We start from the raw sequence: 19199 nt of genomic DNA on the forward strand, positions 1-19199 counted from the left end.
AGCACAGTGCTAGGCTCTACAGATGCAAAGATGAATAAAATATCGTCGCTCCCACGTGCAGAGAGCCAAGAATCTCACCATACCCACAGAAGCCACTTAGTGAGCACTTACTAAGCTTGACTGCAAAGTGCTTTGTGGATACCATCACAAGTAATCCCCAAGCAACTCACAGGAAGCTCTCATTCTCACCCCTGTTTTACAGAGGGGAAACCAAGGCTCAGAAAGACAAAAGTGTCCAGAAAAACAGACCCAGTAAGAGGCAGAACTGGGAAAAATGCCGAGGCAAGTGTGGGTTCAAAGCTCAGACTCATGACCTTGAGATTCTAGGGCCTTATGGGGTCCCTTGGCTTCTCTGAGCCTCAGCCTTCTTCATCTGTAAAATGGGCACAGTAAATCTGTGAAGTGTCCACCAATGTGCCTGACCTAGCAGATGCTCCAGAAGTGGTCACGATGAAGAATGGGAGGAAAGGGCCTTTCTGTTTAGGGACGCCCCCATCCCCACCCCCTGTGATCCCAGCATGTGCTGGGAGACCTAGACTTGCTCCCTAAACTCCAAGGAAGACCCCATGTTGGGGATGGTCAACTGCCTGGATCAGGGGATCCTAGTGCCTGCTGCTTCCTCACCGTCCCCCCACCCTGGCCATCTTCCTCCTGCACCTGCTTGATGGTCTGGCTGTAGGAAGAGGAGTGTTAGGCCATCATATGTGCAGACCCCTCCGAAAACTCTTGACAGGTCTTATCTGGAAAGGTGGTGATCTGCCCATCCTGCGATGAGGAGAGTGAGCCTGACCTGGGACTCAGACCCCAACCCATCTCTCTGTAGGATACTGCAGCCTCGACAAGGGTGCCCAGACTGTGCCCAGGTCAGGGGGTGCGACCTCTGTGCATGTGTACATGTGTGGGCGCACTCATACCTGCGTGTGGGGCAGGCAGGGGCGCAAGAGGGCATGGGGGGCTGGTCAGTGTTTGTGGAGCAGGACTGTCCTGTCCCAGGGCTCCCAGGGTCTGTCGCTGGAGGCTGGAGGGTTAACAGACTTGGCGGGGATCAGGTGGGTGCTGGGCAAGACTGTGACCCCATGGGTGCTGGGGATGGGGATAGAGCCCCTATATGTGGTAGGTGTGTGGGGCTGCACCCCAGTTGATGCTGGGGGACGGCAGTGGGGTTAGGTTCAGGTTGAGGCTGGGGGGCAGGGAGCTGTTGCCCTGTATTGTTTATGGAGAGAGCCGAGGCTGCACGGGAAGAAGCAGCAGTTGGGGGTGGGGGTGCGGGTTCCCTGACACCGAATTCATTATTGGGAGATTCCTCTTCACAATCCCTCGACACCTCCCACGGGAACCACGGGCCAGAAATGTCTGACAGCCTCTGGCAGGCCGGCTCCCGTGCCGCCGCGGGTGCCCGGGTCTCTCGGCGCCCGGGTCCCCGCCCGCCCACTGCCTCCGAGTCCCTCCCCCTTGGGTCCCGCAGCCTCTGGAAGCCTCTCTCAGGCTCAGCCTCGCGCCGCCGCCGTGCCCGGGCTCCGTGTCCAGCCCCCACCCCGGCGGCTGCCGTCCCCGGCCCCTGGCGGTCGCCCCGGGCCGCCTGCTGTCGGCAGAGGCCCGCCCGGCCGGCGCGGCCCGCACGTGGGGAGGGGGCGTCTCGGGAGCACGGGGCCCGGTGTAGGGGCGGAGCCAAGGAGCCGGGCGCGCGGCCGGCGCGGGCGGACGGAGGTCAGCGGCCGCAGGAGGGGGACCCAGGCGTCCGGGAGGCGGCGCCAGGTGCCGCGCCCCCGCCCTGGGCCGCCCCCCGCCCGTGACGCGCTCCCCGCCCCTCAGCGCCGGGAGCCCGAGTCCGAGCCCGAGCCCGAGCCCGAGCCCGAGCCCGAACCCGAGCCCGAGCCCGAGCCCGAGCCCGAGCCCGAGGACGGCGCGGGGAGCGGGCGGCGGCGGAGGCGGCGGGGGAGGCAGGAGGATGCGGCCGGGGCCGCGGGGCCGCCGCCGCCGCCTCTGAGCCGCGCCGAGCGCACGGAGCGCAGCCGCGTCGCTGCGGCCCGGCCGCGCCATGGGGAAGGAGCAAGAGCTGGTGCAGGCGGTGAAGGCGGAGGACGTGGGGACCGCGCAGAGGCTGCTGCAGAGGCCGCGGCCCGGGAAGGCCAGTGAGTGCGGGGGGCGCGGGCGGGCGGGGGCCCCGCGGGCGCCGATCCCCCCCCCCCGACATCCCTCCGGGCGCGGGGCGGCGAGGGGGGGGATGCTGTCGGGTCCCTGGGGGCGGGGCGGGGCCAGCAGCGTCCAGACCCTCGGTCTCCTCCCCGCCCCCGGCGCCAGAGGAGGGGCGGCTCCGAGCGCCCGGAGCCCCCCAGCCAGCGCCCCCAGAACGTCACCTGGCCGCGGGTGTCCCCCTCCCTTCCCGGGCTACGGGCTGACAGCTGGAGGGCTCTGTTGGACTGTCAAAGGGCGAGGCGGATGCCGACCCCCCTTCCCCACCGTGGAGAGAGGGAGGGGGGCCTGGCGGTGAGGGGCGACCACAGGGCTGCCGGTCCCTGTCAGACCCCCTCGACGCCCCATGTTTAATAACACGCTTTGCAGGGAATGGGGGGCAGGACCATGCTGGGGGTGTGGCTGCCCAGGCATGGCCGGCTGGGGGCCATTTACTCATAGGGGAGCAGAGGCCCAAGGTCGCCCAGCCCAGGGCAGGCTGGGCTCCAGGCAGGTGTAGACCCTGCCACAGACTCTGGTCCTCTCTGGCTTCCCTGCCCGGAAAGGGGCTGGGGAGGAGGGGGGAGGGGGCTCCCACTAGCCATCCTGAGCTTGCGCTGTGAGGGCCCCTGGGAAGGGTTGGGAGCTTGGAGTCCTGATCCCAGCACTCATCCCAGCTCAGCCCAGAGCCTCCCCCGGGGCCCCTGGAGATGGATGGATGGGTGTGTGGACCAGCTGCATGTGCGGCTGCGCACGTATGGCCGTGTCAGTGTGTCGGGGCACCTGTGCGGGCACAGACAGGGCTCCACAGGATGGCACGTGGGGTCAGGGTGCCCCATGCCCCACCCCACCCCCAGAGACTCTAGGTAACCCAGGGAGGCCCCTCCCCTTTCTCCAGGAAGCGTGCTGAGAACCGAGCTGGCCTTGGGGCTGGTGGCCCCCGGCAGGTCCTTGAGCAGCAGGAGGACTCCTCCCGCTGCAGCCCCGTCTGCTCCGTGCGGTTCCAGAACCTTTTGGGGTCCCAGATACAGGCTGGCTCTGCCTTCCACACTGGGGCCCTGGGCTGGTCTGCCAGCTGGAGCTGGCATCAGGGCCTCAGGGCTCAAAAAGGAAGGGCTTCCAGGCAGAGGTACCGTAGCTGAGCCTTGAAAGCAGGTGGAGGGATTGAGAGGTGGAAGGCTAGGTGACGGTTTCCACCTAGTGGCCATGGGACCTTGGGTACCGCTGACTCCAGCTCTCCAGGCCTCAGTCTCCTCACCTGTAGGATGGGGACACTTGGGGTCCCTGCCTCATAGCATTGCTGGAAGAACACGGGAAAACACACAGGAAGTCCAGGCCTTTCTTAAGTCCTCAGGAAGTGCTGACTTGGACTGTTTCCTGAGGCAGCCCAGGATGGGTTTCCAGGGAAGTGGGGCATCCGGTTCAGTCATCCTGGGGTGGTGTAGGGACTTGTCCCTTTACCCGGGTGTCCACCTGAAACTTGGCATTTGTCCCTGCCTGGTCTGCTTTCTGGGAGAGACACCTGCCCTGGCCCCCGTATCTGGGCCCTCTGACTCACAGGGGCGGGCATAATAAGTCAGACAGAGAAATCCCTCCATGAATTAGCTCAGTTGTCATGGCAACACTGGCCTGCTTTGGAGTAAGATGTATTTTGATTCAGCAAAGTGCAGCTGGAGTTTGGGCCATGGGATGGGGGGCACCCAGTGGTGCTCTCTCAGGCACCCCCCCACCAGCCAGACTCCGGACGGCTTCCCATGACTCATGTTTCCATGACCTCCACCCCCTACTCGCACCCTCCCGCCACACCACCCCCTGAGTGTTGCTCTGGGGTCGGTCAGCCCTGCCATCCCGCCTCAAAGGGGTCCTCCCCTGTCATGCGTGCTCGGGCACTGGGACCCTTGGCCGCTGTCCTTGATAGACACTGCTCTAGAGGGAGCTTCCCAGGGTGGGCCTGGCCTCCTGCTGAGCAGGGACGTCTGCCCTTTTTTCTGGCCCCACGTCCCCTACCCCGAATTCACAGCAACCTACAGACCAGCGCGCCTGCGTCCTCTCACCTTGGCCCACTAATGCTTCCCTTGCAGCGTCAGGCCCAGAGCTCCGGGCCTGCCCTAGGGAGGCTGAGGGAGTGCCCTGCCATGTGCTGCCAACAGAGGCCAGGACCACATCCCTACAGGAGACAGACGTGGCTCTGTGGGCCGGCGGACCAGGGGCTTCTGTGGTTGGAGGAGCCTCTGGGCAGGGCGTAGAGGGAGACCACAAGGGCAGGGTGGGAGAGGGGCTGAGGCCAGCTCCCCCAGGGCCTCTGCAGCCTGGAGTTTGGGGCTGACCTCAGAGGCAGGATGGTCCCAGGAAAGCGGTTAGAGGACTGAGTGACAGGAGCTGGGAGAGCCCACCATGTGGGGTGGGGTGGAGATGAAGTCTATGCTCATTACCCACGTGGTAGCTGCAGAACCTAGTGCCCTTGTGGAAGAGAAAGGGGCTCCTGGGAGGGGTTTCTGGGGACTTCATCTTGGTTCCCACTTGTCGTCGCATCGATACCCCCTTCCCCACTCCCTGCTCAGACCCCTCTGGCCATGCCTGCTCCAGCTTCATTCAGAGTACCTGTCTCCCTGGGAACCCAGGGTCCCCCCTGCGAATTGGGGGGGGGGCTCCAAGATCTCAGGCTCCCCTCCACTTTCTTCTCTGAGGAGACCTGCAGCAGGGAGTGGGTGAGATGACCTCATGAGACCCCCACCTTGTGTAGCGAGTAGTCTTCTGGATGGAGACTCCATCTCCCCACTGGTGTCTGTGCGTGGTCCTGGGTCTTGACCTCTAGCCTCTCTAAAATGTTAGTGCCAGCAGCCGTGGCCATGCTAGGGGTGGGGGAACTAACAAGAAGTGGCAGCAAACATCAGAGCTGGGCAGAGTTACTCTGGGGGGAGACCAGCTGGCCCTGGTTGGGGAGGGGGCGCTCCAGGACAGCAATGTAGGGGGTCGGGGATATCAGTTCAGGACCGTTTGCCCCACATCTTGTAGGTGCACAGTTCTGTTTCAGCCACCAAAGATACAACAGCGAGCAAAATAGATTTTTAAAAACCCTCATCCTTTTGGAGCCTGTACTTTAGTGATAGAGATGGACAACAGCCAAGATAAATGGTAGTGACAAGAGCAGGAGAGAGAAATGCAGCAGACACAGGACAGGATGGGGTTGCCGTTCTATATGGGGAGCCCAGCGGGACTCCTCGGAGCAGGTGACGTGGATGAAGTCCTGAAGGACATGAGGGAGGGAGCCATGGGGATAACTGGGGGAAGAACATCATCCCACACATATACACAGCATGTGCAAAGGCCCTGTGGCAGGGGCGGCTGGTGTGTGGGAGCATCATCAAGGAGGCTTATGTGGCTGGAAGACGGGTGATGAGAGAGTCAAAGTGATGCAGGAGGGCTCTGTCTTATAGGGCCATTGTCCAGGGCTGGCCCTCAGCCCCCACGACATGGGAGCTGTTGGGGGGTTTTCAGAAGAGGGAGGGGTGGCTCTGGGATCTGACTCATATTCTCACAGGGTCCCCCTGACCTCAGAGGTATGGAGGACAGACCAAGGGGCAGGGCAGAAGCAAGGATGCTGGTAGGGAAGTGATGGCAGTGATCCTTCAGGAGAGGCTGGCCTGGTCAGGGTGGGGACACCCTGGAAAGGTGGGAAGTGGTAGGATTCCGAGTATGCCTTGAGATGGTCTTGAACGAAGAACCAATAGGATTTGCCGATGGAGACGCTTTAAGTTACTTTCAGGGCTGACTCCGAGGTTTTGGCCTGGATCACTGAGGGAAGGGTGGCATTGCTGCCCCCTCAGATGGACGTCAGGGCCAGCAAAGTGAGGAGAGGGAAGGGGCAGGATGTGGAGAAGCGTCTGCCCTGCCCTGTGCGCGAGGAGCCCCTCACAGAGGGGTGGGGTGGGAGTCCCACAGAGCTAATATTGGTAGCCGCGGCTTACTGATGGACTCCGTGCCAGACCCTTCATGCTCTAACGGTGGACACGCCCTTAGGCCTATGAGGCTTGCCCCTTTAGCCCCCTTTGAGCTCAAGACCAAGGCCATAGGGCTAGTAAGGGCCCAGTGCGAGTTTGAACTCAGGTCCATCTGCCTTCGTGGGCTTTGTGGGCCATCGGGGCTGAGGGTGGAGCTGCTCAGGATGCTGTGGGTCACCCAGCAGGTCCTGGATTAGCCCCTCTGTGACTCCCTTGGGTTCCTGCTCTCAGGGACCCCCCACCCCCACCCCGTCCTAGGCCTGGACAAAGGGGCTTCTGTCCTGCCGGCCCCTCCCTCACAGTGTGACTGACCCACAAATGGGTTATGTAACCATGGCCCAGACAGGCAGGGGCTTGGCCTGAGTCCGGCTGGCCCCGAGCCCACAGGGAGGGCGTCGGGGGGCTCTCCTCCTCCAGCAGTCAGCTGGGGGAGGCCAAGACCGGGGAGGCCCAGGAGGAAAAGGGCCGCAAAGGGAGGGCTTGGGCCCTTCGGGCTTCGGGCAGACTGATCCCAGGACCCAGATGGGCCCCCAGAGATGTGGTGGCCGTTCCAGTGTGGTCACGCAGGGCCACCAGCCCACCCGCCTGCCTCCCCTTCCTGCCCCACCAGGCGGGACTCAGCCACATGGGCAAGCCCAGGGCTCAGACTAGGGGGAGGCTGCACCCTGAATATGCAGATCTTCCCCCAGAGATACCCCAATTTCCGGGTGTTCCAGCCTTCCCAGGCCACCCCCGGCCCCATCTGGGTCCTTCTGAGAAACAGATTGTGCCGGCTCTCTCCCGCCACCAGCAGGTGCTTCGCCAGCGTCCCCGAGGAGGGGGTGCGTGTGCACATGAGTGTGTGTGTCTGTGTGGGTGCACGGCTCTGGCTTCCGTCCTCATGTGGGGACAGGCCCAGAGCCCTTGGCTCTCTGAACTTGCCAACCCCTTCGTTCGGTGGAAAGCCGGGGTCCAAAAGCTGAGCTCAGGGGATGGAGCTGAACGAACCAAGTGTTTCTTGATTAAAGACTGAAGACAGCTTTGGCTCTGGGGTCCGGTGCCCACAGGGGCTGGCCGGAGCCCCCCTCACTGTCTCTCTCCCACCCCCACTAGAGCTCCTGGGCTCCACCAAGAAGATCAATGTCAACTTTCAGGACCCTGACGGGTGAGTTCTCAGACAGGGAATACCAAGCTAGCATGGGGTGCGGGCGGGGGGGCTGTGGAAGGCTGGGTTGCTGGGCTCCTTACCCATGCGTGCCCATCCCTGCCCCAGGTTCTCTGCCCTGCACCATGCAGCCCTGAATGGCAACACAGAGCTGATCACCCTGCTGCTGGAGGCCCAGGCTGCTGTGGACATCAAGGACAACAAAGGCAAGGCCGGCCAGGGACCTCAGAGCAGGGTCAGGGGGTCGAGGGCCGGGGCAGAGTCCCTAGAGATTGAGAGGCTCCCGAGGCAGAAGCTCCAGACCAGAGTCTCCCTGTGGGTCGAGGGGGCCTGTCCTGGGCTCAGCGCCCTGCAGGCCGGGCATGGGTGCAGGGTCAAGGGCCAGCTCCCAACAGCCCCCACCCCACCCCTGCCTGTGCCCAGGCATGCGGCCACTGCACTACGCAGCCTGGCAGGGGCGGAAGGAGCCCATGAAGCTGGTGCTGAAGGCAGGCTCAGCGGTGAACATCCCATCGGACGAGGGCCATATCCCTCTGCACCTGGCGGCCCAGCACGGCCACTACGACGTGGTAAGGGACACCCCCGGGGGGTGGGGTGCTGGGGCGGCATGAGCCCCACAGCCATCGGGGGGTGCTGACTACGTGCCGTGGCCCCGTAGTCAGAGATGCTGCTGCAGCACCAGTCCAACCCGTGCATGGTGGACAACTCGGGGAAGACGCCTCTGGACCTGGCCTGTGAGTTCGGCCGCGTTGGGGTAAGTCTCTCCAGAGTGCCACGTGGGGCTCTGTTGGCCCCGGCTGCCCCCCAGGAGCGGTGGCAATGGGGAGACGCCCCCGTGACCCCCTGCCCCGCCCCTGGGCCCCCCTCTCTCAAGGTGGTCCAGTTGCTCCTGAGTAGCAACATGTGTGCGGCCTTGCTGGAGCCCCGGCCGGGGGACGCCACGGACCCCAACGGCACCAGCCCCCTGCACCTGGCGGCCAAAAACGGCCACATTGACATCATCAGGTATGGCCGTGTGCGGGGCCGGTGGGTGGCGGGTGGACCCGGCTGCAGACTTCATGCTCCCGCAGTGATGTCCTAAGCCATGGGATGTGGTCAGGTTGCCTGGCCCCACCCAGAAAAGGGTGCCTTGGAGGGGGCTGGGGAATGGACCACGGCTACAGCCCCAGGCCCGGGCTCTGTTGGGGTCCCGCCACATGCTGGGCAATCTTGTGGAGACACTTACCATTTCTGAGACTCAGTTTTCCCCTCTGTAAAGTGGGCATCCCAGCTGTGGCTGTGCTAGGATGACCCGACAGCAGTTCCTGTCAGTGTGGGGGCCCCCCAGGAGGAGGGGCCAGCACTTCCACAAATGCTCAGTCACTGTCACACACCGTGTCATTGGGCAGGGCGGTCCTGGGCATGGGGGCCCGGCAGGCACGGTGGGATGGAAGGGGCTGCCTGCTTCCGCCCGCCCGCCCTCCTTCCTTCCAGACTCCTCCTCCAAGCTGGCATCGACATTAACCGCCAGACCAAGGCCGGCACGGCCCTGCACGAGGCCGCACTCTGTGGGAAGACAGAAGTGGTTCGGCTTCTGCTGGATGTGAGTCAGGGGGCCGAGGGGGCGGGGGCTGGTGGGAGCATGGGGTCTCCTGACGGGCCACCCCCTCTGGCACATACAGAATGGGATTAATGCCCATGTGAGGAACACCTACAGCCAGACGGCCCTGGACATCGTGCACCAGTTCACCACGTCCCAGGCCAGCAAGGAGATCAAGCAGCTGCTACGAGGTGGGCCTGGGGCCAGGGCTGGGCGCTGAAGTGGGGGCCCTGGCCAGGCCAGCTCCCAGGACTTGGGGCTCTGCTTCCTGTGTCCCCAGAGGCCTCGGCAGCCCTGCAGGTCCGGGCAACCAAGGATTATTGCAATAATTACGACCTGACCAGTCTCAATGTGAAAGCTGGGGACATCATCACGGTAAGGCCAGCCTGGGGCTGCAGGAGGGAGGATAGGCAGGACCCCGTGTGCTCACCCCACACCCGTGGTCTGGGATCCTGGAAGGGAGGCCCAGGTTACCCACCCACTGGAGCTGGACCTGGAGGAGTATCTCCCTGAGCATGCTCTCTCACCTCATCTGGCCAGGTCCTCGAGCAGCATCCGGATGGCCGGTGGAAGGGCTGTATCCATGACAACCGGACAGGCAATGACCGGGTGGGCTACTTTCCATCGTCCCTGGGCGAGGCCATTGTGAAACGAGCAGGCAAGTCCCACCCAGGCCTGGGCTTGGGGACCAGAAGAAAGCAAGGTCACTACTGGTTGGGGGGCCCCGAGTGGGATCCTGCCAGCTGTCTTGTTGGCGTCCCCACACCAAGGCCCTCGTTTCTTTACTAGGCGGTGCCCACCAGCCGCTAGGAGTAGACAGGGGTCCAGGTGGGTGGCACTCTTGCTCTCAAGCTCACACTGAAGGAGGGAGGGGAGCAGGGGTCAGTGTAGTAAATGCGCCAGCAAACGTGCCCACTAATGGCATAAGCGGTGTGGGTGGAGGCCTGCTTTTTATTTATTTTTATTAGTTTCGGGTAACATTCGGTGATTCACCTATCGCATGGAGACCTGCTTTTAAGACAGGGTGCTCAGAGAAGACACTACAAAGTGGGAGGGGCTAGCCAGAGCAGAGCACCCAGACGGCAGGAATGACATATGCAAAGGCACTGGGGCAGAAGAAAACATGGTGTCAGGGCCCCAAAGGAGGCCAGTATAGCATGGCCAGCTGGAGTGAGGAAGGGGGATTCAGGGCAAGGCCACAGGGCATGGATTGCTTTCAGGCAGGGGGTCTGCGAGATGGTTTACCTCCTAGAGGGGATGTGTGTGGACAACGACAGGTGAGTTGAGGGGACAGAGGGGGGCCGGTAAGGAGTCATGGCCAGCCCACCCAGGGTCATCTAGGCTTTTGGGGACTTCTTGCCTCTCCCTGCTCTCCTGGTGAAGAGGGGGTACACCCTCTCTGCTCCCCACCCCCCACCCAGGGCCACAGGGCCACCGGCGTGACAGCCTGGCCTAGGCCCTCTTGCCAGGGTGTCCTGCTCTCAAACATCTAGGGTGGGGAGGGGACTTCTGAGGCTCTCTCAGCTCCTTGGAGACAGCGGGGGCCAGAGGAGGCTGCAGTACTGACCTGAGGGGCTTCTGCTCTGCCCAGGCTCTGGGGCCAGGCCGGGGGCACCCCTCGCCATGTCCGGTCCACAGGCATGGCTGGTTCAAGATACAGGGAGGCTATGCTTGGCCTACAGGTCCTCGAGCCGGCGCTGAACCAAGCCCATCGCAGGCGGGCAGTTCGTCAGGGCCCTCGGCACCCCCTGAAGAGATCTGGGTGCTGCGGAAGCCTTTTGCAGGTAAGTGGGGGAGCTCTGGAGGTCAGGGCGGGAGGCGTCTCCTGGGGTAGGGCCGGGCCAGTACCTGCTGACAGGGTCCCTCATGTCCACAGGCGGGGACCGCAGTGGCAGCTTGAGCAGCGTGGCCGGAGCCAGAGGCGGTGGGGGCCACACCCTGCATGCAGGCTCTGAAGGGGTCAAGGTAGGTGGTCTGGGGGGAGGGTTGGGGCGGCCGGGGCACCGAGCAGCGCCGGCCAGCCTGCCTATCTGGGTTGTAGCTCCTGGCAACAGTGCTCTCCCAGAAGTCCGTCTCCGAGTCCAGCCCCGGGGACAGCCCCGTCAAGCCTCCAGAAGGCTCCGCAGGTAAGAGCAAGGAGGCAACACCACCCACCTGGCCAGGAGGCGGCCCCCCTGAGCAGCCCCTGCCCCACCACACCTTCTCCTCTCCAGGTGCCACCCGGGCCCCGCCTCCAGCGGCCCACGCTGGGCAGGTGTTCGGCGAGCAGCCCCCCAGGAAGCTGGAGCCGGCATCGGAGGGCAAGGTACAGGGCCCGGGCTGGCCGCGGGGAGGGGCTCCCGGGCAGCCTGCTTGGTCAGGCCACTGTGTGGCTGGGGGCCCTTGACAGGCCAGGCCCGTACTTCTGTCCGTCTGTCAGTCTGTGTGTGTAGGTGTTGTCTCTTGCGTGGGTCGTGTGTGTGAGCTGGTGTGTCCGGGAAGTGTGACGTGGGTGTGAGGTGAGCAAGGGCTGTGCCTGCGTGTGGGTGGTGACAGCGAGCCGGGCACGTGCGCCTGTGTGTGTGTGTGTGCGCGCGCGCGCGTGGGTGCGTGTGCCTGAGGCATGGGTGTGAGGCAAGACCAGGTGTGTGTAGGGCTGAGAAGGGCCCCTGTGCTGGGAAGGTGCGAGCGGCTGGCTGTGTCCTCCCGCACCTCTGGACAGAGCCCCCCTGCTCAGGAGTGGAGGGGTTCCTCCGAGCCGCACCGTCTGCAGCTGCATTCCCGAGCCCCACCTCCCGCCCCCAGCCCCTCTAGTTGGGGCACCGCAGGGTGTCCCTGGTGCAGGGACAGGGAGGCGGGGAGGGGACGGGCAAGCCTGCGGCTCGGACGGCAGCCGGACCCTTCTGCTGGAGATCATGGGAGGAGGCGGGATAGCCGACAGAGCTGGCAGCGGCGGCATCCGGGAGCACAGCGAGAGGAGGAACTCCGGGGTCAAGCTGTCCCCAGGGCCCGGCTACAAAGGGGAGCAGCGGACAGCAGACTGAACAGCCAGTGGCCGAGCGGAGGAGGACCTGGCCCGGTGGCCGGGGTGCACGGCTGGCGGGCGAGCCTGCAGCGGCTGCCTTGTGTCTTCCAGAGCGCCGAGGCCGTGAGCCAGTGGCTCTCCACGTTCCAGCTGCAGCTCTACGCCCCCAACTTCGTCGGCGCTGGCTATGACCTGCCCACCATCAGCCGCATGACTCCGGAGGTGAGGCGCCCAGAGGCTGGCAACAGGGCTGTGACTGAGCTCAGGCCCTGGCCTCCCGCTCATGGGCCTCTCCTCTACCTAGGACCTCACGGCCATTGGGGTCACCAAGCCAGGTCATCGGAAGAAGATCACCGCGGAGATCAGCGGCCTGAGCATCCCTGACTGGCTGCCTGAGCACAAACCCGTAAGGCTTCCTGCACCCCAGTGGCTGTGCCCGGGGCGCTCAGACAGACAGACAGACTGACTGCTTCCCTGGCTACAGCTCTCATCCACCCTCTGTCCGTCACGGGCACTGGAGCCAGCCTTCCCGGGGCAGGAGCAGGGATGGCAGCCTCCAGGCCAGGAAACCTTGTCAGGGCAAGGGGAGCCTGAAGCCAGGCAGGTGTCCCTCGGCAGTGCCTGGGCCCCTTCCACCTTAGGCAGCCACACAGCCACACCACGTGGCAGTTGGCAGCGCTGCCCACTGCGTGCACACCCAGACCCCATAGAGGACCCCATGTGGACAGGAAGGGCTGGATGCATCCAGGCTGTGCATGGGGGCATGTGTGTCTGCTTCATGTACACAGACAGCACACGTGCACCAAACGTAGTTGAGGCCCCTGTTGACGCGTGCACACCCACCCCCACACTTAGAGCGGCATGTGCCAGCTGTGTGGACAGCGGACACCCACACAGACTGCGGGCTGTGCTAGCCCCAGCACTCACCTGTGTGCTGTGACAGGGTCTGGGGCTGGGGAAGCCAGGCCTGAGGCCGGTTGCATCTATGCTGCCTGGGAGCCCCGTGCCGAGTTCTAGGAGAGAGCCCCCTGCCCCCCGAAGGGCCTGGGGCTGTGGGCTGATGACAAGTGTGTTCCTGCTCTCCTGGCCTGCCTCAGCCCACTCAGTCGGCGGCTCGGGGGTGCTCCCAATGAGCACGTCCCTGTCCCACGGGCCTCATACTGCTCTGTGCACCTGGGGGGAACCAAGTGTGCTGTGTGCTGGTGGGTGAGAGGTGTCCAGCCACAAGAGTGGACAGGTGGCTCTGGGTGAAGAGCATTGTGGGTGTTTCCGTGCGTGTGTGCTGTGGCTATGTGACCAGTGCCCAGCATGGGTGTGGAAATTGGCGTGAGCGTTACATGGAGGGTGTCGGTGCCCGTGTATGGCTGGGATGCGGGCTGCAAGTGTGTGTGTGTGTGTGTGTGTGTTTCTGGCCGATGGTGCCGTATGTCTGTGTCCGTGATGTTGCAAGTCGTGTCCCCTGGGTGCTATCCCCGTGGCTGCCTTGGCAGGTGAGAGAGCATGTGTTTCCCCTCCCCCCAATGGTGTCCTGAGGATAGGGTCGTCCCTGTGTGTGTGTGTGTTTGCGTGTGTCCGCACAGGCACGTGAGCTGGCCTTGGGCTCCTACTGAGGTCGCGCTATCTCCAAAGCTGACACATCTGGCCTGTCCATTTTGTCCTTCTGTCTGTCTGTGCCAGGCTGGCCCGGTGCCCCTACCCCTGAAAGCTCGGAGCAGCGAGCAGGGTGTGGCCCACCAGCTTGGGCTGCCCTTGGTGTCCTCCTGCTCCACAGGCGAACCTGGCGGTGTGGTTGTCCATGATCGGCCTGGCCCAGTACTACAAGGTGCTGGTGGACAACGGCTACGAGAACATTGACTTCATCACTGACATCACCTGGGAGGACTTGCAGGAGATTGGCATCACCAAGCTGGGTGAGGCGCGGGCCCCTCCCTCCATCTCCCAGTCCCTGCCCCCGTCCTGGGCCTGACTGGCCCTGTGCCCCACTCAGGACACCAGAAGAAGCTGATGCTGGCGGTGAGGAAACTGGCGGAACTACAGAAGGCAGAGTACGCCAAGTACGAGGGGGGACCCCTGCGCCGGAAGGCTCCGCAGTCGCTTGAAGTCATGGCCATTGAGTCGCCAACCCCAGCGGAGCCAGCCCCTGCTGAGTGCCAGTCTCCTAAGATGACCACCTTCCAGGACAGCGAGCTCAGTGGCGAGCTGCAGGCTGCCATGACCGGCCCGGCAGAGGGCGTTACCACCACCACTGCCGAGAAGCCCTCCAATCACCTGCCCCCCACGCCGAGGGCCTCCATGCGGCCAGAGCCCAGCCTGGGTGGACAGGCACGGCACATAAGCAGCTCTCAGGAGCTCCTGGGTGATGGGCCTCCCGGGCCTGGCAGCCCCATGTCACGGAGCCAGGAGTACCTGCTGGACGAGGGGCCGGCTCCCGGCACCCCTCCCAAGGAGAGCCGGCCCAGCCGCCACGGCCACAGCGTCAAGCGGGCCAGCGTACCCCCGGTGCCAGGCAAGCCACGGCAGGTCCTTCCGCCGGGGGCCAGCCACTTCACGCCCCCCCAGACGCCCACTAAAGCCCAGCCAGGGTCTCCTCAGGCCCTGGGGGGGCCTCACGGTCCCACCCCAGCCACAGCCAAGGTGAAGCCCACTCCACAGCTGCTGCCACCAACAGAGCGGCCTATGTCACCCCGCTCACTGCCCCAGTCGCCCACACACCGTGGCTTTGCCTACGTGCTCCCCCAGCCGGTGGAGAGCGATGCTGGGCCCACGGCTCCCGGGCCTGCCCCTGCGGCTGTGCCCCCGCCCGTGCCCATGCTGTGCCTGCCTCCGGAGGCCGATGCGGAGCCAGGGCGGCCCAAGAAGCGCGCCCACAGCCTGAACCGCTATGCAGCATCCGATAGCGAGCCAGAGCGGGACGAGCTGTTGGTGCCAGCGGCTGCGGGGCCCTATGCCACAGTCCAGCGGCGTGTGGGCCGGAGCCACTCGGTGCGAGCGCCCGCCGGCACTGACAAGAACGTCAACCGCAGCCAGTCCTTCGCTGTGCGGCCCCGGAAGAAGGGGCCCCCCCCGCCCCCCCCCAAGCGTTCCAGTTCAGCCATGGCCAGCGCCAACCTGGCCGATGAGTCGGCCCCGGATGCTGAGACAGAGGGGGCTGGGACCGAGGAGGGCCGGCTGGGGGTGCGGGCACAGCGCCGGCGGGCTAGTGATCTGGCTGGCAGCGTGGACACAGGCAGCGCCGGCAGCGTGAAGAGCATCGCAGCCATGCTAGAGCTGTCCTCCATTGGGGGTGGGGGCCGTGCGGCCCGCAGGCCCCCGGAGGGCCACCCCACACCTCGCCCTGCCAGCCCGGAGCCAGGCCGGGTTGCCACAGTGCTGGCCTCCGTGAAGCACAAGGAAGCCATCGGGCCTGACGGTGAGGTAGTGAACCGGCGTCGCACGCTCAGCGGGCCTGTGACGGGACTTCTGGCCACTGCCCGCCGGGGGCCTGGGGAGTCAGGGGGGCCCGCAGATCACGGCCATTTCGTGGAGGACGGTGCCACCCGGCAGCGGTCTCGAGGCCCAGCCAAGGGTGAGGCAAGTGCGGAGGGCCCGCCCCTGGCCCGGGTGGAGGCCAGTGCCACGCTCAAAAGGCGCATCCGAGCCAAGCAGAGCCAGCAGGAGAACGTCAAGTTCATCCTGACTGAGTCTGACACAGTCAAGCGCCGGCCCAAGGCCAAGGAGCGGGAGGCAGGTCCCGAGCCACCCCCGCCACTGTCCGTGTACCAGAATGGCACAGGCACCGTGCGCCGCAGACCCACCTCGGAGCAGGCTGGGCCCCCTGAACTGCCCCCACCACCCCCACCTGCAGAACCACCGCCCTCCGACCTGTTGCACCTTCCCCCCCTGCCCCCGCCTGACACTGATACCCGGAAGCCAGTGAAGCCGCCAGTCTCTCCCAAACCCGTGCTGGCTCAGCCGGTGCCCAAGATCCAGGGCTCACCGACGCCTGCCTCCAAGAAGGTGCCGCTGCCAGGTCCTGGTAGCCCAGGTAGGTGAAGGAGCCAGCTGGAGAAGGGCCCCTCCCCACCTCTCCACTGCATGGTCTGAGGGGTTTTCCTCTTCTTGGATTTGAGCAAGCCAGGTGGAATGGGGTGGGAAAGTGTCCTCAGACCCTCTCATCCACTCACCCACTGGACAACTCTGCTGGCCCAGAACTGGGAGGAGGGTGGATGTTCATTCCTTTGCTCAGTAAAGGAGGCACAGAAACCCGTGGATAACCGCACCTGTGGAGGGAGGTCAGGTGCACCAGGCTGGATCACCGAGATCTCTGACCAGGCTGGAGACCGACCCCAGCACTAGAGGGAGGGAGCGGGCTTCCAAGCAGAAGGATCAGAGGTGCAGAGGCCCTGTGGTATTCAAGCAACCCGAGGGCTAGTGATTGAGGCAGGCCACACCTGATGCGGGTCCGGCGTAGGGGGCGGACGGGGAGGGGTCTGGAAACGGTGGCGCTGGCAGGTATGCATAGCGAAGCGCGCCGCCTGGCGGCTGCGGGGAACCAAGGATCAGAGGGGCAGCGGCCGGCTTCTCCGGGGCGGGGGACCAGGAGCGGCGCTGCCGCAGGGGTCCTGGCGGGAAGCGCCGCGCGCGCGTAGCGCCGCCTCCCTCCGTCCCACTCCGGTGCGAGTCTCCTCCTCCCCGCAGAGGTGAAGCGCGCCCACGGCACGCCGCCGCCTGTGTCTCCCAAGCCGCCGCCGCCGCCCACGGCGCCCAAGCCGGCCAAGGCCACCGCGGGGCTGCAGTCGGGCAGTGCCAGCCCGTCCCCCGCGCCCTCGCCGGCTCGCCAGCCGCCCACCGCCCTCGCCAAGCCGGCCAGCACGCCGCCCTCGCTGAGCGCCAGCCCCGCCAAGCCCCCGTCCCCCGGCGCGCCCGCGCTGCACGTGCCCGCCAAGCCTCCGCGCGCCGCTGCCGCCGCCGCCGCCGCCGCCGCCGCCGCCGGGCCCCCCGCCGCGCCCGACGGCGCCTCGCCTGGAGACAGCGCCCGCCAGAAGCTGGAGGAGACGAGCGCGTGCCTGGCGGCGGCGCTGCAAGCCGTGGAAGAGAAGATCCGGCAGGAGGACGCGCAGGGCGCACGGTAGGTGCGGGGCCGGGGCGGGGGGGGGCTGTCCGGCAGGGGGGTCCGAGGCTGCGGCGCACCGGCAGGAGTCGAGGGCGGGGCGACGGGGGCGGCGTGGGCGGGGACGAGTCGTGAGGGGCGGAGTCGCGGCCTGTAGAGCGGGGCAGCGGGACGCGGTCAAGGCGTGTGGGGCTCCGGGGAGTCGAGCCGTGAGGGGCGGGGCCCGGGGCAGCGGGGGCGGGGACGAGCCTTGATGGGCGGGGCGGCGGGGCGGGGTCGCGTCGTGCGAGGGGCGGGGCCCTGGATGGCCGGGTGGGGCTCTCCCTGTGTGAGGTGGGGACAGCGTCGAGTCGTCTGGGGAGCGACCCGGGGCGGCGGCGGCGGGGAGAGGGCGGGGATCGAGCCGTGCGGGGCAGGGTGGAGCCGTGTCGGGGGACCAGAGGGTAGCGGGGGCCGGACAGAGGGGCCGAGGGCGGGGCCCCGGCGGGGTGTTCCGCGCCCGCGCCGCCCGCTGACGCCGCGCCTGCCCCCAGCCCCTCGTCGGCGGAGGAGAAGAGCACCGGCAGCATACTGGACGACATCGGCAGCATGTTCGACGACCTGGCCGACCAGCTGGACGCCATGCTGGAGTGACGCGGCCGCTCACGTCGGGACCGCCCGCGCTGCCCGGGTCCCGGCCCGCACACTGACCTTTACCTCAGGGTGGGCACCTCTGGGCGCAGCGCGAGCGGTCAGGGCGGCCAGCCGACGGGGACCAGGCGGGCTGGGTCAGGCCCATGCTGCCCGTCCCTGGCACAAGCACAACGCCTGCGCCTGGGCCCGGCCGGGCCTGGCCAGGGGACCCAAGGGCTCTGGGTGAACGCTGCTGCCCGGCGGGTGCCCGTTCCTGTCTGCTGCTCCGCGTGCAATAACTGCTGGGTCACCCGCCCGCCCAGGCCAGGCTCCTCCTGCTGGGGGTGGAGGAGGGGCGGCCCGGCCCCCTTTCCTGAGCCCAGGCTGGGCCTGCCCCCGGCAGGCAGCCGCTCTGGCCCCTCCCCGATCTGTGGCAGAGCACAGGCCTATGCCCAGCACAGAACTGCCCAGTGGGGACTTCTGCCAGCCGCTCCAGCGCAGCACAAGGGGCTGGGGCTGGGGTTGCGCCCCTGCACCACTGTACCCCCCAGAATATAAGCTATTGAGAGTATTAATTTATTGGGAATGAGCTGAGGCAGATTCCCCCAGAGAAACTAAAAGGTATAACTTTAACAAATATATATTTAAAGAAAGAAAAATATTATTGATTCTATAGAAAACCATTTACCAACTGTAAGGCCACTGAAGTCTAGCTCAAGACAAAAGCTGTTAGAGGCCCTGGTCATCTGTCTGTCTATCCTTCCCTCCCTCTGTCCAGGACCCCTGGCCCAGTAGCACAAAACAGGAGGCTGGGGTCTGGCAGGGTCCATGCTCTGCTAGGGCCTCCCCACCCTCCCTGTCTCTCCTAACTTCTCTGCATCTGAAGAACTTGAAGGATGTGCCTTGCTCGCTGCTGGGCTGTGTCCTCCACACCGAGGAGCTGGTGGGAAGGGCTCCCTGCCCTCCAGGGGTGCTGGTGGGAGGTGTGCCTGGGCTTTGGGGGAGCTGTGCGTGCAACGTGGGCACGCCAGGCAGGTGAGAGCGGTGGGCACAGGGCGTGCATGCCAGAGTGCGTGTGGCGCGTGTGACGGTGTGCCTGACCCTCCCTCCCCAGGGCCCCCCCATCCAAAGTCCCTCCGATGCTTCTGCTCATGGTCCCAGGCTATGTCATGTGGTCGTTCTTGCCCTCTCTTCTCTCTCTCCCCTCTTTCCAAAAAAGTACTGACTGGCCTCATCTATTGTGTTTGCTGATCCACGTGTGTTGGGCACCACTTTGACATTTCTTAAAAAACAAAACAAAACAAAACAAAAAATGCCGAAAACCAGCGGTTGTGACGTGGGTGGGCAGAGGGGATCAACCAAGGTGGCATCTGGGTGTGTGGGGCCCCTTCCAACTGTCATGCCCTCGTATTTCCCCAGGTGGGTGCGCCCGGCCTCTCTTCAGTGGGCGGCCCAGGCTGGGGCTCTAGCAAGCGGGGAGGGGGGGTTCCTAGCAGGGAGCTGCTGTCAGCTGTCAATAAACAGCAGAAAACAGAGCTGCCTGGCTCACTTCTTGGGGACGTGTGTTGGGGAGAATGGGGGTCTAGCTTGTTCCTGGC

At 65.2% G+C, this 19199-nt stretch overlaps 1 protein-coding gene across 4 annotated transcripts; it reads left to right on the top strand.

The window, feature by feature from the left end:
- The first annotated feature begins 1757 nt into the window (after positions 1–1757).
- CASKIN1 (CASK interacting protein 1) lies at positions 1758–18176 on the top strand. 4 transcript variants are annotated; one of them, XM_059153965.1, is made up of 21 exons: positions 1758–2132; positions 7266–7317; positions 7426–7523; positions 7741–7886; positions 7976–8071; positions 8192–8322; positions 8791–8899; positions 8979–9087; positions 9177–9271; positions 9437–9554; positions 9686–9724; positions 10579–10680; positions 10773–10861; positions 10938–11022; positions 11110–11201; positions 12012–12122; positions 12205–12306; positions 13672–13810; positions 13888–15924; positions 16578–17007; positions 17523–18176. In XM_059153965.1, exons 1-21 carry the CDS (start codon positions 2039–2041, stop codon positions 17620–17622), a joined length of 4374 nt encoding a protein of 1457 aa, XP_059009948.1. In that variant the 5' UTR covers positions 1758–2038; the 3' UTR covers positions 17623–18176. The 4 variants fall into 4 exon arrangements, with proteins under 4 accessions (XP_059009948.1, XP_059009949.1, XP_059009950.1 ...); XM_059153966.1 differs by lacking the exon at positions 9686–9724 and having other exon boundaries at positions 1759–2132; XM_059153967.1 differs by lacking the exons at positions 12012–12122; positions 12205–12306 and having other exon boundaries at positions 1759–2132.
- Positions 18177–19199: the final 1023 nt, after the last annotated feature.

This window comes from Mustela lutreola, chromosome 17, assembly GCF_030435805.1.
Source record: "Mustela lutreola isolate mMusLut2 chromosome 17, mMusLut2.pri, whole genome shotgun sequence".
Taxonomy (NCBI): domain Eukaryota; kingdom Metazoa; phylum Chordata; class Mammalia; order Carnivora; family Mustelidae; genus Mustela; species Mustela lutreola.

Excerpts from the sequence above, each read along its gene's own strand:
- CASKIN1 (XM_059153965.1), top strand. The coding sequence starts at position 2,039 with ATGGGGAAGGAGCAAGAGCTGGTGCAGGCGGTGAAGGCGGAGGACGTG. Across the intron at positions 8,900-8,978 it reads TGGTTCGGCTTCTGCTGGAT|AATGGGATTAATGCCCATGT; the intron begins GTGAGTCAGGGG and ends TGGCACATACAG. Across the intron at positions 9,088-9,176 it reads GATCAAGCAGCTGCTACGAG|AGGCCTCGGCAGCCCTGCAG; the intron begins GTGGGCCTGGGG and ends CTGTGTCCCCAG.